General features: G+C 37.7%; 1 protein-coding gene across 1 annotated transcript in view; it reads right to left on the minus strand.

Annotated features, from left to right (window-relative positions):
* Positions 1-15,209, minus strand: part of LOC100371641 (uncharacterized) — a 38,804-nt gene extending 23,595 nt beyond the window's left edge. The window contains exons 1-4 of the mRNA XM_085499991.1: positions 13,906-15,209; positions 8,280-8,831; positions 4,078-4,167; positions 2,208-2,635 (exon numbers count right to left, since the gene is read on the minus strand). Of these exons, the coding sequence (XP_085356117.1) occupies positions 2,208-2,635; positions 4,078-4,167; positions 8,280-8,831; positions 13,906-15,192 (2,357 nt within the window). The 5' untranslated portion in view covers positions 15,193-15,209. The remainder of the gene's footprint in view (positions 1-2,207; positions 2,636-4,077; positions 4,168-8,279; positions 8,832-13,905) is intronic.
* Positions 15,210-15,643: the final 434 nt, after the last annotated feature.

Genomic DNA, 15,643 nt, shown 5'->3' on the forward strand with positions numbered 1-15,643 from the left:
GTAATGGTAGAATAGTATTTGTATTGCAGGATAATGGTAGAATAGTATCTATATTACAGGGTAATAGTAGAATAATATCTGTATTGCAGGGTAATGGTAGAATAGTATCTGTATTGCAGGGTAATGGTAGAAAAGTATCTGTATTGCAGGGTAATGATAGAATAGTATCTGTATTGCAGGGTAATGGTAGAATACTATCTGTATTGTAGTGTAATGGTAGAATAGTATCTATATTACAGGGTAATAGTAGAATAGTATCTGTATTGCAGGGTAATGCTAGAATAGTATCTGTATTGCAGGGTAATGCTAGAATAGTATCTGTATTGCATGGTAATGGTAGAATAGTATTTGTATTGCAGGGTAATGGTAGAATAGTATCTGTATTGCATGGTAATGGTAGAATAGTATCTGTATTGCATGGTAATGGTAGAATAGTATCTGTATTGCAGGGTAATGGTGGAATAGTATCTGTATTGCAGGCTAATGGTAGAATAGTATCTGTATTGCAGGGTAATGGTAGAATAGTATCTGTATTGCAGGGCAATAGTAGAATAGTATCTGTATTGTAGGGTAATGGTAGAATAGTATTTGTATTGCAGGGTAATGGTAGAATAGTATCTGTATTGCAGGGTAATAGTATCTGTATTGCAGGGTAATGGTAGAATAGTATCTGTATTGCAGGGCAATAGTAGAATAGTATCTGTATTGTAGGGTAATGGTAGAATAGTATTTGTATTGCAGGGTAATGGTAGAATAGTATCTGTATTGCAGGGTAATAGTATCTGTATTGCAGGGTAATGGTAGAATAGTATCTGTATTGCAGGGTAATAGTAGAATAGTATCTGTATTGCAGGGTAATGGTAGAATAGTATCTGTATTGCAGGGTAATGGTAGAATAGTATTTGTATTGCAGGGTAATAGTAGAATAGTATCTGTATTGCAGGGTAATGGTAGAATAGTATCTGTATTGCAGGGTAATGGTAGAATAGTATCTGTATTGCAGGGTAATGGTAGAATAGTATCTGTATTGCAGGGTAATGGTAGAATAGTATCTGTATTGCAGGGTAATGGTAGAATAGTATCTGTATTGCAGGGTAATAGTAGAATAGTATCTGTATTGTAGGGTAATGGTAGAATAGTATCTGTATTGTAGGGTAATGGTAGAATAGTATCTGTATTGCAGGGTAATGGTAGAATAGTATCTGTATTGCAGGGTAATGGTAGAATAGTATCTGTATTGCACGGTAATAGTAGAATAGTATCTGTATTGCAGGGTAATGGTAGAATAGTATCTGTATTGCAGGGTAATAGTAGAATAGTATCTGTATTGTAGGGTAATGGTAGAATAGTATCTGTATTGCAGGGTAATGGTAGAATAGCATCTGTATTGCAGGGTAGAGATAGAATAGTATCTGTATTGCAGGGTAATAATAGAATAGTATCTGTATTGTAGGGTAATGGTAGAATAGTATCTGTATTGCAGGGTAATGGTGGAATAGTATCTGTATTGCAGGGTAGAGATAGAATAGTATCTGTATTGCAGGGTAATAGTAGAATAGTATCTGTATTGCAGGGTAATAGTAGAATAGCATCTGTATTGCAGGGTAGAGATAGAATAGTATCTGTATTGCAGGGTAATAATAGAATAGTATCTGTATTGCAGGGTAATGGTAGAATAGTATCTGTATTGCAGGGTAATGGTAGAATAGTATCTGTATTACAGGGTAATGGTAGAATAGTATCTGTATTGCAGGGTAATGGTAGAATAGTATCTGTATTGCAGGGTAATGGTAGAATAGTATCTGTATTGCAGGGTAATAGTAGAATAGTATCTGTATTGCAGGGTAATAGTAGAATAGTATCTGTATTGCAGGGTAATGGTAGAATAGTATCTGTATTGCAGGGTAATGGTAGAATAGTATCTGTATTGCAGGGTAATGGTAGAATAGTATCTGTATTGCAGGGTAATGGTAGAATAGTATCTGTATTGCAGGGTAATAGGAGAATAGTATCTGTATTGCAGGGTAATAGTATCTGTATTGCAGGGTAATGGTATAATAGTATCTGTATTGCAGGGTAATGGTATAATAGTATCTGTATTGCAGGGTAATAGGAGAATAGTATCTGTATTGCAGGGTAATGGTAGAATAGTATCTGTATTGCAGGGTAATAGTAGAATAGTATCTGTATTGCAGGGTAATACTCACTTAAATGTTGATGAGTACTTTGCTCTGTCCTTGTGACTTGGTGAAGTAAAAGTTACAGGATGATGACCCTTAAATGATTTGGCAGTAGCAGCTGTAAAATTACTTGCCGTTGTCACACCGTCTACCGATGTACCATGTTGTGTCACTACTATATGCCTTGCTCCAACATGTTTTGAGTGTTGTAATTTCCCCAACTGATCTTGTTGCAGTTTTTGCATTTGCTGCAGTTTTTGTTGTTGCTGCAACTGTTGCAGCTGCTGTTGCGTAAGAGTAATGGTATTTGTGACAGGCATTGCTGTTGAAGTTCCCGCTGTGGTGGATGTCACAGTTATTGTAGCTGCATTCAAACCAGTACTAGTCAGCATAGGGGCAGTTAATCCTTGGATAGGTGACTTGTGTAGAGTCTGTCGTAATAAAGGTAGACTCCTCTGCAATGAGAAAACATTATTGTCAATATTAATCAAAGAAAGCTTAGAAAGAACTCCCAGGTGCTGAGAGTATTGGAGACACATTAAATATAATTTGAAATTACTTAGCTGAAAACTAATTATGCAAATCAGAAAATTAACATGAACAGATTTGATTGTAAAACTAATGAGGTCTGCGCAATGTAACAAAAACTTTATGTACCAAGTTTAATTGAAATGTGATTAGAACCAAAAAATTATGAATTATTATGCTAATTAGGGAAATAATATGAACAGAGTTTTACTCCAAACTAATTAGGTTTGTACATTGTCCTAGAGCATCTTTGTACTAAGTTTCATTAAAATGGAAATTAGTACTTTAGATATCAGTGTGACAGCTTAAAATTGGTTAATTATGCAAATTGGGTAATTAATATGTACAGATTTTAACCCACAATTATCCAGGTCTGTCTATTGTCCTACGGCATCCATGTATAAACATTCATTGATATGTGATGATTAGTACCTGAGATATCAGTGTGAAAGTTGGAAATTGGTTAATTATGCAAATTAGGTGATTAATATGCACAAATATTTACCAAAAACTAATTGGGTCTCTGCATAATTCTAGATTCATTGAAATGTGATGATCAGTACTTTAGACATCAGTAGAAAAGTTGAAAATTAATTATGCAAATTAGGTAATTAATATGCACAATTATTTACCCTGAAACTAATCAGGTCTCTGCATAGTCCTAAAGGATCTATGTACCAAGTTTCATTGAAATGCGACGATTAGTACTTGAGATACCCGTGGAAAAGCTGAAAATTGACTAATCATTATGCAAATTAGGTAATTAGTATCCAGGGATTATTACCAAAAACTAATCAAAACCTAGCATTAGTTCAGAGCATCTATGTACCAAGTTTCATCAAAATCCAATGAGTGGTTGTTTAGATATCAGTGGAACAGTCATGGAACCACTAAAAAATAGCTAATTATCATGCAAATTAGGTAATTAATATGCACGTTTTTTTACCAAAAACTAATCAAATCTGCGCATATGTTCAGAGCATCTATGTACCAAGTTTCATCAAAATCCAATGAGTGGTTCTTTAGATATCAGTGGAACAGTCATAGAACAGCTAAAAATTAGCTAATTATCATGCAAATTAGGTAATTAACGAGCATGGATTTTTACCAAAACCTAATCAAATCTGCGCATTGGCCCAGAGCATCTATGCACCAAGTTTCATCAAAAACCGATGTATGGTTCTTGAGATAGCAGTGGAACAGTCGGACACACATACACACACACACACATACACACACACACACATACAGACACACTAACTGCAAAGACTCCCATTTTGTGCTTCGCACATGGGAGTCTAAAACACAGTACTAAAACACTATGCAAGTTCAACAAATTTAAAATCTCAGAAATGAAATAATATCTCACCCTTAGGAATGGCACTAAGTATGGCTGCGGTGATGACTTCAATTCTTTTTGTAATTGCAAAGTAAAATCTTCTGGCTGAATTTTATCATCCTATAATGAGAAAACAAATAAATTACACACATACATTTTGAAACAAGAAACGGGAAGTAGGTAGGTACTGGTTTGGATGACAAGAATGTGATATGGGGTGCAGGTAGGTACTCTCATGTTCCAAATAAACGTACCACGAAAAATTCCATTTGATATATTGTTATTTGAGACGGTACGGTTACATGTATTTACCTTTCTAAATCACCCAGACCAGTACCTACCTACATCACATTCTCATTGCCCTGACTAGTACCTACCTACATCACATTCTCATCACCCACCCCAGTACCTGCCTACATCACATTCTCATCACCCAGACCAGTACCTACCTACATCACATTCTCATCACCCAGACCAGTACCTATCTACATCATATTCTCATCACCCAGACCAGTACCTACCTACATCACATTCTCATCACCCAGACCAGTACATATCTACATCATATTCTCATCACCCAGACCAGTACCTACCTACATCACATTCTCATCACCCAGACCAGTACCTACCTACATCACATTCTCATCACCCAGACCAGTACCTACCTACATCACATTCTTCACATTCTCATCACCCAGACCAGTACCTACGTACATCACATTCTCATCACCCACCCCAGTACCTGCCTACATCACATTCTCATCACCCAGACCAGTAACAATCTACATCACATTCTCATCACCCAGATCAGTACCTATCTACATCATATTCTCATCACCCAGACCAGTACCTACCTACATCACATTCTCATCACCTAGACCAGTACCTACGTACATCACATTCTCATCACCCACCCCAGTACCTGCCTACATCACATTCTCATCACCCAGACCAGTACCGACCTACATCACACTCTCATCACCCAGACCAGTACCTACCTACATCACATTCTTCACATTCTCATAACCCAGACCAGTACCTACGTACATCACATTCTCATCACCCACCCCAGTACCTGCCTACATCACATTCTCATCACCCAGACCAGTACCTGCCTACATCACATTCTCATCACCCAGACCAGTACATATCTACATCACATTCTCATCACCCAGACCAGTACCTACCTACATCACATTCTCATCACCCAGACCAGTACCTACCTACATCACATTCTCATCACCCAGACCAGTACCTGCCTACATCACATTCTCATCACCCAGACCAGTACATATCTACATCACATTCTCATCACACAGACCAGTACCTACCTACATCACATTCTCATCACCCAGACCAGTACCTACCTACATCACATTCTCATCACCCAGACCAGTACCTGCCTACATCACATTCTCATCACTCAGACCAGTACCTACCTACATCACATTCTCATCACCCAGACCAGTACATATCTACATCACATTCTCATCACCCAGACCAGTACCTACGTACATCACATTATCATCACCCTCCCCAGTACCTGCCTACATCACATTCTCATCACCCAGACCAGTACCTACCTAGATCACATTCTCATCACCCAGACCAGTACATATCTACATCATATTCTCATCACCCAGACCAGTACCTACCTACCTACATCACATTCTCATCACCCAGACCAGTACCTACCTACATCACATTCTCATCGCCCAGACCAGTACCGACCTACATCACATTCTCATCATCCAGACCAGTACATATCTACATCACATTCTCATCACCCAGACCAGTACCTACCTACATCACATTCTCATCACCCAGACCAGTACCTACCTACATCACATTCTCATCACCCAGACCAGTACCTACCTACATCACATTCTCATCACCCAGACCAGTACCTACCTAGATCACATTCTCATCACCCAGACCAGTACTTACCTACATCACATTCTCATCACCCAGACCAGTACTTACCTACATCACATTCTCATCACCCAGACCAGTACCTACCTACATCACATTCTCATCACCCAGACCAGTACCTACCTACATCACATTCTCATCACCCACCCCAGTACCTGCCTACATCACATTCTCATCACCCAGACCAGTACCTACGTACATCACATTCTCATCACCCAGACCAGTACCTACCTAGATCACATTCTCATCACCCAGACCAGTACCTACCTACATCACATTCTCATCACCCAGACCAGTACTTACCTACATCACATTCTCATCACCCAGACCAGTACATATCTACATCATATTCTCATCACCCAGACCAGTACCTACCTACATCACATTCTCATCACCCAGACCAGTACCTACCTACATCACATTCTCATCACCCAGACCAGTACCTACCTACATCACATTCTCATCACCCACCCCAGTACCTACCTACATCACATTCTCATCACCCAGACCAGTACATATCTACATCATATTCTCATCACCCAGACCAGTACCTACCTACATCACATTCTCATCACCCAGACCAGTACATATCTACATCATATTCTCATCACCCAGACCAGTACCTACCTACATCACATTCTCATCACCCAGACCAGTACCTACCTACATCACATTCTCATCACCCACCCCAGTACCTGCAGTATGTAGGTAGGTACTGGTCTGGGTGTTGACAATGTGATATGGGATGTAGGTAGGTACTGGTCTGGGTGATGACAATGTTATGTAGGTCGGTACTGGTCTGGGTGATGAGAATGTGGTGTAGGTCGGTACTGGTCTGGGTGATGAGAATGTGATGTAGCTAGGTACTGGTCTGGGTGATGAGAATGTGATGTAGGTAGGTACTGGGGTGGGTGATGAGAATGTGATGTAGGTAGGTACTGGTCTGGGTGATGAGAATGTGATGTAGGTAGGTACTGGTCTGGGTGATGAGAATGTGATGTAGGTAGGTACTGGTCTGTGTGATGAGAATGTGATGTAGGCAGGTACTGGGGTGGGTGATGAGAATGTGATGTAGGTAGGTACTGGTCTGGGTGATGAGAATGTGATGTAGGTAGGTACTGGTCTGGGTGATGAGAATGTGATGTAGGCAGGTACTGGGGTGGGTGATCAGAATGTGATGTACGTAGGTACTGATCTGGGTGAGGAGAATGTGATGTAGGTAGGTACTGGTCTGGGTGATGAGAATGTGATGTAGTTAGGTACTGGTCTGGGTGATGAGAATGTGATGTAGGTAGGTACTGGTCTGGGTGATGAGAATGTGATGTAGGTAGGTACTGGTCTGGGTGATGAGAATGTGATGTAGGCAGGTACTGGGGTGGGTGATGAGAATGTGATGTAGGTAGGTACTGGTCTGGGTGATGAGAATGTGATGTAGGTATGTACTGGTCTGGGTGATGAGAATGTGATGTAGGCAGATACTGGTCTGGGTGATGAGATTGTGATGTAGGTAGGTACTGGTCTGGGTGATGAGAATGTGATATGGGATGTTGGTAGGTACTGGTCTGGGTGATGAGAATGTGATGTAGGTTGGTACTGGTCTGGGTGATGAGAATGTGTTATGGGATGTAGGTAGGTACTGGTCTGGGTGATGAGAATGTGATATGGGATGTTGGTAGGTACTGGTCTGGGTGATGAGAATGGGATGTAGGTAGGTACTGGTCTGGGTGGTGAGAATGTGATATGGGATGTTGGTAGGTACTGGTCTGGGTGATGAGAATGGGATGTAGGTAGGTACTGGTCTGGGTGGTGAGAATGTGATATGGGATGTAGGTAGGTACTGGTCTGGGTGGTGAGAATGTGATATGGGATGTAGGTAGGTACTGGTCTGGGTGATGAGAATGTGATGTAGGTAGGTACTGGTCTGGGTGATGAGAATGTGTTATGGGATGTAGGTAGGCACTGGTATGGGTGATGAGAATGTGACATGGTACTTGAATACACAAATCTCAAAGATTCATCAAAGGTACCTCCATATACCTTGCATATATAATCAATCAAGCAGGTAGTTTTTCATAAAGTTGAAAGTAGCATTATTTTACTAAAAATTAACAAATCTGATTGAAGTCCAACTAAGGTGTCACACTGGAAATTTCCAGGATGTTGAAAATCTAATTGTTGAAGGACAGATGACAGGACAACAGACAATCACAAATAGAAACATTGAAAATGACAGCACAACTCATGACTTTAGTCAATAAAATTATGTGCTATGTGAGTTTTCACTGATAGTGAATACTTACTATAAGACTCTGTACAAGGTCTTTTACATTTCTTATTGTCTCAGCAGGTTGATTGGATGCCAACTTTATCAATGTTGTCAAGAAGTTTCTACATTTCTTTACATTTTCCATTGCTGACTGTGGCACTGGTATGATAGTCTGTGCACCCAATGTGGTTGTTGTAGTGGTGGGTGTTGGGATGATTGTCCCCGGTGCAGTTGATGAAACAACTTGTGAGGCAGTGCTTATACTTGGTATGGAAGTAGTTGGCATTGCAACTCCAGATGATAGAGGAACGGACGTTATTGTTGTCATGGGAACAGACTGTGTTGATGTTGTTGCATTGGGGGGATTGTTTGATATTCCTTTCTGCATATGCTGTATTACAATGGGAGATTGAGTCTGTAGGTGTGATGATGCAGCTATATTGCTTCCAGATTTCTGCACAGAACCAGCTGGCTGCTGCTGCTGCTGATGATGTTGTTGTTGCATTGTCACTACCTGTTGCTGATGCACACTGGGTTGTTGATGCATGGATACTTGGGGTGGTCCAGTCACAACTTGTGTTCCAGGCTGGAGAAAAAACAAGTAGAAATTACAGCACATGTAAACAGGTTTTGCAATAAGACTAGGACAAATCTGCACAATATCAGGAGAGAATATCTGTTTCACATGTATAACATCAAAATATTAATTTAGGGCCGGAAATTGTAGTTATAATTGGTGGACAAACTAAAGTAATTTGTTTTTTCTTATTAATTAATACAATAAAAAAGAGTTTTCATGCATGAAATTACTTTAGACACATGACCAGGCTACCCATCATTTGACATCTTTAAATTCGATAAAAAGTTTATATTTAAATTTCAGGGTTTGTGTTGCAAGTCTAAAAAACAGGCATAAAGTCGGGACCAGGTCACTATTTTCAAAGACAACATGGCTGACACTAATGTCATGATCTCTTTCACAACAATGCTGATTCACAGGTGCACTTGAATGGATTTCACAGTCAAAACATTAGAATGATGGGTAAAGTTTGTAATCAAGACATTTGCAGTTTTGAATTGTTATCATAAACACTATTAGTCAGATGTGGTTAAATAATAAAATTATTATCAGATCTATTTTATATGTAGAACTGGTATGTACCAAATGCAAATGTGGTATTCGTGAGATATCTAGGTCGAAATTGTTAGCAAACAGCCTGTATGTAGATTTTCAGCAGCTTCAGGCATCAACAAGTCCATCAAAATCGCTAGCAAAACTGACGTCTCTCTAATGCAGGCTAATTAATTAATCAAAATGCAAGTAGCAAGTCAGATGATTTGGATGATGAATATCTACTTATCAAGTTGTTTTGTCTTTTTCTTTTTAAGTTTAGAAATATTTTTTTCCTTGTGGGCAAATTAATAGTAACATTTTTGGTTGATTCAATGAATAGTGAATTGTTTTTTTTTTTGTTTTTTTTGGATGAAAACAGAAAGCATTACATCTGTCACTTTGGCATTTGCAAGTTTAGATTCTGGTGGATATTTGTATGCAAATCTGCTTAACAGAATGCCATGACATAAAATAACACAAAATAAATGTACTCTTTTTTTTCCCAAAAAAATATATAGATCAGAAATTCAAAATTACACAACTAAGAACTTTATCAATCTGGTGAGCTCGTACTGACACTGGTTATGCAATAAAAGTCAGGTCACTCCTGGTATTCATATATGGTAGCGTTGAACTTTCAACCCTTTAACAACATCAAGCTGAGAGTGTTGACTGAATATATGTTATGATCTACATGCATTTGTTTTACATCCATTCTGAGAATTGTTCGGACCTTCAGTTAGCAAGATGGTTTGTGACTTTGCGAAACAGTTTTTGTCCAATCTAGACTTGACGGCGCTGTGTCACTGACAAGCGCACAGTTTAGATCATTCCATTTTTATACTAGACCCTCTGGTGAGGACAGTTTTTGAAAATGATGTGCGTTCGTTAGAATACATAAAGAAGCAGAAAAAATTATTGAATACGTACACTAAGTTTGCAAAACATAATGTTGATCACCCTAAGAAATAGTGAATCATACACAGCTCACCATCTGTTGAGTGGCATTGCCAAGTCTATAACAAAGCGAACACCAAATGTTTTGCAAAGTTGTGAGGCATCTTGCCAACCAACTCTCCTATAATTCTCAGAACCACTGTAAAGCATTCATTTTATTCCCACATTGCCTGTATGTTTATGTAGCAAGTAAGAATGATTGAAGTTCATGTTTTTGTTGACATCTTCACTGGTACGATGTGTTGTAAACTCTGGGATCAATGGAGATGTAATGTAATGCGTAAAACATATTTTTTTGTTTGAACAAGCAGCCTCTCGGCTGAGATACCTCCGCTGTTGGCAATGCACAGAAGAACAGAAGATATCATTAGAAAATGAACAATATGCATAGTATCAATGCAATGTAAAATTGTATTGTATTGTATAATGTGACTTGCTGTTTTCAACAAGAATTCAAAAATATCATTTTTCACCATAAATGATTGTGGTTTTTAACAAGAAGAAAATATCACTTTTTACCAAAAAGACAAAAATATTCATCAAAATTAGAGAATTGAAGATATCATCATGAAATGAACAAATTTGAGAGTGATCCTATCTATGTAATATCAAAGCAATTGGACTTGTGGTTTTCAACAAGAAGTCGAAAATATCACTTTTTACCAAAAATGACAAAAATATTCACCAAAATTAGAGAATTAAAGATATCATCACGAAATGAACAAATCTCAGAAAGGTCAACATGTAGCATCTATATATGTAATATCAAAGCAATTGGACTTGCGGTTTTTAACAAGAAGTTGAAAATATAACTTTTTACCAAAAATGACAAAAATATTCACCAAAATTAGAGAATTGAAGACATCATCATGAAATGAACAAATCTAAAAAGGTCTACCCAAGGTACATATACACCAAGTATCAAAGCATTCAGGCTTGTAGTTTTTAAGAAGTCGAAAAAGTAAAACATTGACGATGACGAACAATCACTCGTATGATAAGCTTCACTCAACAAAGTCAACAGCTGAGCTAAAAACTGGCTTGATATTAATGTTTAGCATAAAAAATTGTATTTTTTCACTTGTTTTTAAAAAATGAAACATCTTTCAAACAAATTATTATTATTTTTCATACGACTTTCAATAACCTTGGCATATTTTAGAATGACATCACTTTTCGATAGTCGTTATTCTGAAATTTTCAAACTGTCCAAAAATCATTCTAAAAACTAAACTGGATAAAGTATGTCTTTAAAGTGACGATTTCATGATTTCCATTTTACAAGCCAAAAAACTGGTTACCGGGTAATCATTTTTTTTTACCGGATAACCAGTTTTTTGATGACCTGCTATGAAAAACAAGGTTTTAAACATGAAGTTTTATATAAATTGGGAGTTGGGAATTAATAACACTATCTAGCCACCAAATAAAATTGTATGAGGGAATGATTGGACAATTGTGTGCACTTTTTATTATGAATTCTAATGTTTTTTAACCCATACACAGCACACAGTATGAATGAACTGAGACATTGTTTACAAAACAAGATATTAGACTCTCTCAGTGCATGTACAATGTAGCAGCCGTCGTTACGTGAATTCTCTTCTTGAAATTGATTTTCACCAGTTTTTTTTTTCCATTGAAATACCATCATCGGTAGTTCAGACGATTTCTGTTTTGGTTGGCTATTTTATTAATATTTCTTTTATTACAATTTGTAATTTTAGAATCTTAACTTTGTTTACATGTTCAATTACACATTGTACTATTTTGGTATTGAAGCCGTATATCTTCCACATCGCTGTGATCTTTTGAGCGACACCTGCACTAACTGTACAAGTGCAAATCTGCATAATAGTCATATTGCATGCTGGGATTTTTCTGACCTGATGAGTATTTGATAACTTTACAAGATGAACACTACTTGTCCGAGGTGTGAATCATCTGTTTACCAATATGCGGATAGAGACAAACGAGACTTTGTTGTTACCAGACTGGTAATAGAGGGACTGTGGTCCAGGCAAAATACTTCATTGATTATTTTTTCAATGTGTGATAGTTTTTTTTTTTTGGGGGGGGGGGGTGAATCTTGAACTAAGGATGTTACTTTTACACACGGATACAAGTATCAGACGTATTGAATTTAACTGAATACTGAACTACTGGAGAACAGGGAAAAAAACAGCTTCTGAGCACAAGCATAATTGTGTAATTTATTTGTTCTCAGAAAGAGTAATATCTGATATGTGAGCATGCCATGCAGCACAGAAAATAGATACAGACATGGAAAAACATTATTATAAAGCTTGATTCCTGGTGATTCTAAAAATATATACGTTGCGTGGTCTTTTTGAAGCCATTTAGCCACAATCAGAAGATGAAAATAATCATGCAAATAATACTCCTGCAACCTGAAATACAACATCATTTCTTGACAATTTTGTATGAGCTTCCAGTGGAAGAGCACAAATATAATGATTAAATGTTATGTTTGCATCCCTGATGGCGCTCTTGACAATCTAATTACGTTATGCAAGTTTTAAATATTATGAGGACTTCACTATATAATCACATTGTTATAACCTTTTGTTTCTCAGACAAAAAATAGATACTTTTATCAACAATCAAAATGTAGTGAGTCTTCATTGATCCATCTGATCGTCAATTACAATAAAATCACAATCTTCCTGAGCTAATGAAAACTAGTGAATGATTCTTGTAAAAGACTTAAGGATGTCCAATACTTGCATGTATACCAGTATAAGCATACAGTATAATTTTTTTACATACTTTGCTTTCATAATTGCAAATACCATAGCTATAGACAACATGTTGTAGATGCATGAGGCAAAGTTGAGTTGTGATTACCAAATAAAAACAAATAATACTAATTTGGCATTTATGGTATCTGTCAAAAACATACTGGTTAGATACAATGTAGGTTGGTATTTTTATCTTTTCCAATGATCTTTACTTTTAGCTAATTACTAGAAAATTTCACTCACTGCATAGAAAAAAAAATAAAACAAAAACTACAAAACTGGTGCAATGATTGACAACTAATTTGCATAGAAATAAAACTAATTTGGACTAATTTGTATCGATTGATATGAAAAATTGAAAGTTGTCTGTCCATTATACAGGTTGCAGAGTAAATATACATGTACCTATCCAAATTAATGTTATACCTGTACCTAGCTAAGTAAATAAATACATCATTTAAAATTAAAATTTTTTTTTTGGTTTATCATATTTATTTTTATAGGTACAAGATTGTAAAATCTTGATGTCTTTATTTACCTGTTCTCGAGCCAATTTCTATATTTATCTGTTTCAGCTAAAATTTACCTGTCTGGGACAGCTTACCAAATCTACAAGTGTAGTTGTGTTTTCCAATGATTCAGGAATAAATAAATCAATCCTCTTCCAATAGCTACACTGGTTAAGTATTGATAATATACATAGCTTCTGCGCATAAAATATGGTGTTTATCCATATAAAATTGCACAGCACAGATAGACAAAACTAACCAGTACTGTTGTTCATTGATAAGTAGCAGTGCCAGAGACACTGTAAGAATTTGGCTTACCTGTACTGTTGTAAATCTATAAGTAGCAGTGCCGGGAACACTGCAAGCATTGGGCTTGGCCTGCAGTGTGCCAGCAACTGCAGTATTCTGTATTAAATAATTTCCACCCTCCTGTTTGACAAGCATCATGCCTGGAGGTAAAGTCAATCCCTGTGATAATGGAATGCCAGTGGGTCTAGGTGCTATCGCTTGTGGTGCAGCTGCAATTCTGATAGGAGCCGACACAAACCTTGGTGGTGTAAGCACCTTATGTTGTAACTGTGGCTGTGATGTTGATATGACCCTTGTATTTCCTGATAGTGATGATGTGGGTATTGTTATTGCACCTTGGCCCGGGACATTAACTGTCACATACTGTGGAGTATTGCTAACAGTACTCTTAACCACAGTGCCAGTACTCTGTGCAATTGACATTGTTTGTTGTGGCGGCGTATTTGATTCCCTTTTTAGAATTACTTGGGGTACATTCGTTTGTTTATTTATCTGATGATGAGCCAGCTGCTCTCTCACAGTCAATTTCACTGGTGGCGTTATTCCTTGTGTAGTTAATACCTTGGTGTTAAGATTTTGAACCGATGAAACAACAGGTGTAGTTGAAGAAGGTACATTTGTCTGTATTCCTTGCGTTGTTACGATTCGTACTACTGTTGGAGTGGTAGTATTCGCAGACGACCCACTCACAGAAGTTCGGGCACCCACATTCAAAGGTGAACTCGACGTAACAGTTGTAGCTTTGGTGGAGTTTGCTAGATGCTGTGTTGTTAAAACGTGCCTCCCAGTAACGTTGGTGCTTGGCAAAGTTATGATCCGTACACACGTTGTAGCAGTTGATGTTGCATTTTGTTGTGGCATTGTAGTTGGAGCTACCACAGCTGTTGGTGTTGTAACTCCAGACGACACAACAGAGTTAATAGTCACTGATTGATTATTTGAACCATTTTTAGTCTGATCAACGATGGTTACAGGAGAATTTGACAAAGAATTACTATTGCTGTTCCTAGTATTACCTAAAACTACAGCTTTTTGTAGCGCTGACTGAGCAGACTGCACTATATTTGTGGATGTAATCGGTACATCACCGACGTGATTGTTGGTAACGGAATTCGCTGAAACCTGTCCCTGGGGTACACCAGCAATTTGTGCAGCAAGTTGGGACTCCAAAGAACCAACTAAGGCACTGACGGCGCTTTCATCGACTTCTGAAGTGAGAATATCTTCCAGCGACGAGTCCGCCGACGCCATCTTGAAACGGATATATGCGGGAGGTGACGTTCTGCGCATGTACATAATTGCAAAGAGTTATGGGTAATTCGCCCTCACAATGGTTGTGTCCAAATGTGTTCGTTTTTATGCCGTGTCTCGTGCCATGGATGACGTCACCCGACCCTTGTCAAAATTTAAATATATAAGAGATGCGAGGCAAATATTTTTTCGCTTTCATTTTTGAAAAAAACAACATTTATTTGCCTTTTTGGTGCCAGATATTTTGCTCATTCTAAATTCGGTGCAAATACTTTCACATGTGTGATTGTTACTAAATGTCATTATCCATTTGGGCCATACAGATATTGCTTTTAGTTTTTGATCAAAAGATTTGTCAATTAATTTCAACATTTCTTGTGGGAAGAAAGCAGACTGTACAAAATCATTTTTAGAGGGTGTCCAATTTGGCAATCTGTTGGCCCGGCTGTTGGCCCGGCTATTGGCGCTCAAAATGTTGGAAATTTTTTTATTGGTA

Source organism: Saccoglossus kowalevskii, chromosome 6 (genome assembly GCF_978046115.1).
Source record: "Saccoglossus kowalevskii chromosome 6, keSacKowa6.1, whole genome shotgun sequence".
Lineage (NCBI taxonomy): Eukaryota > Metazoa > Hemichordata > Enteropneusta > Harrimaniidae > Saccoglossus > Saccoglossus kowalevskii.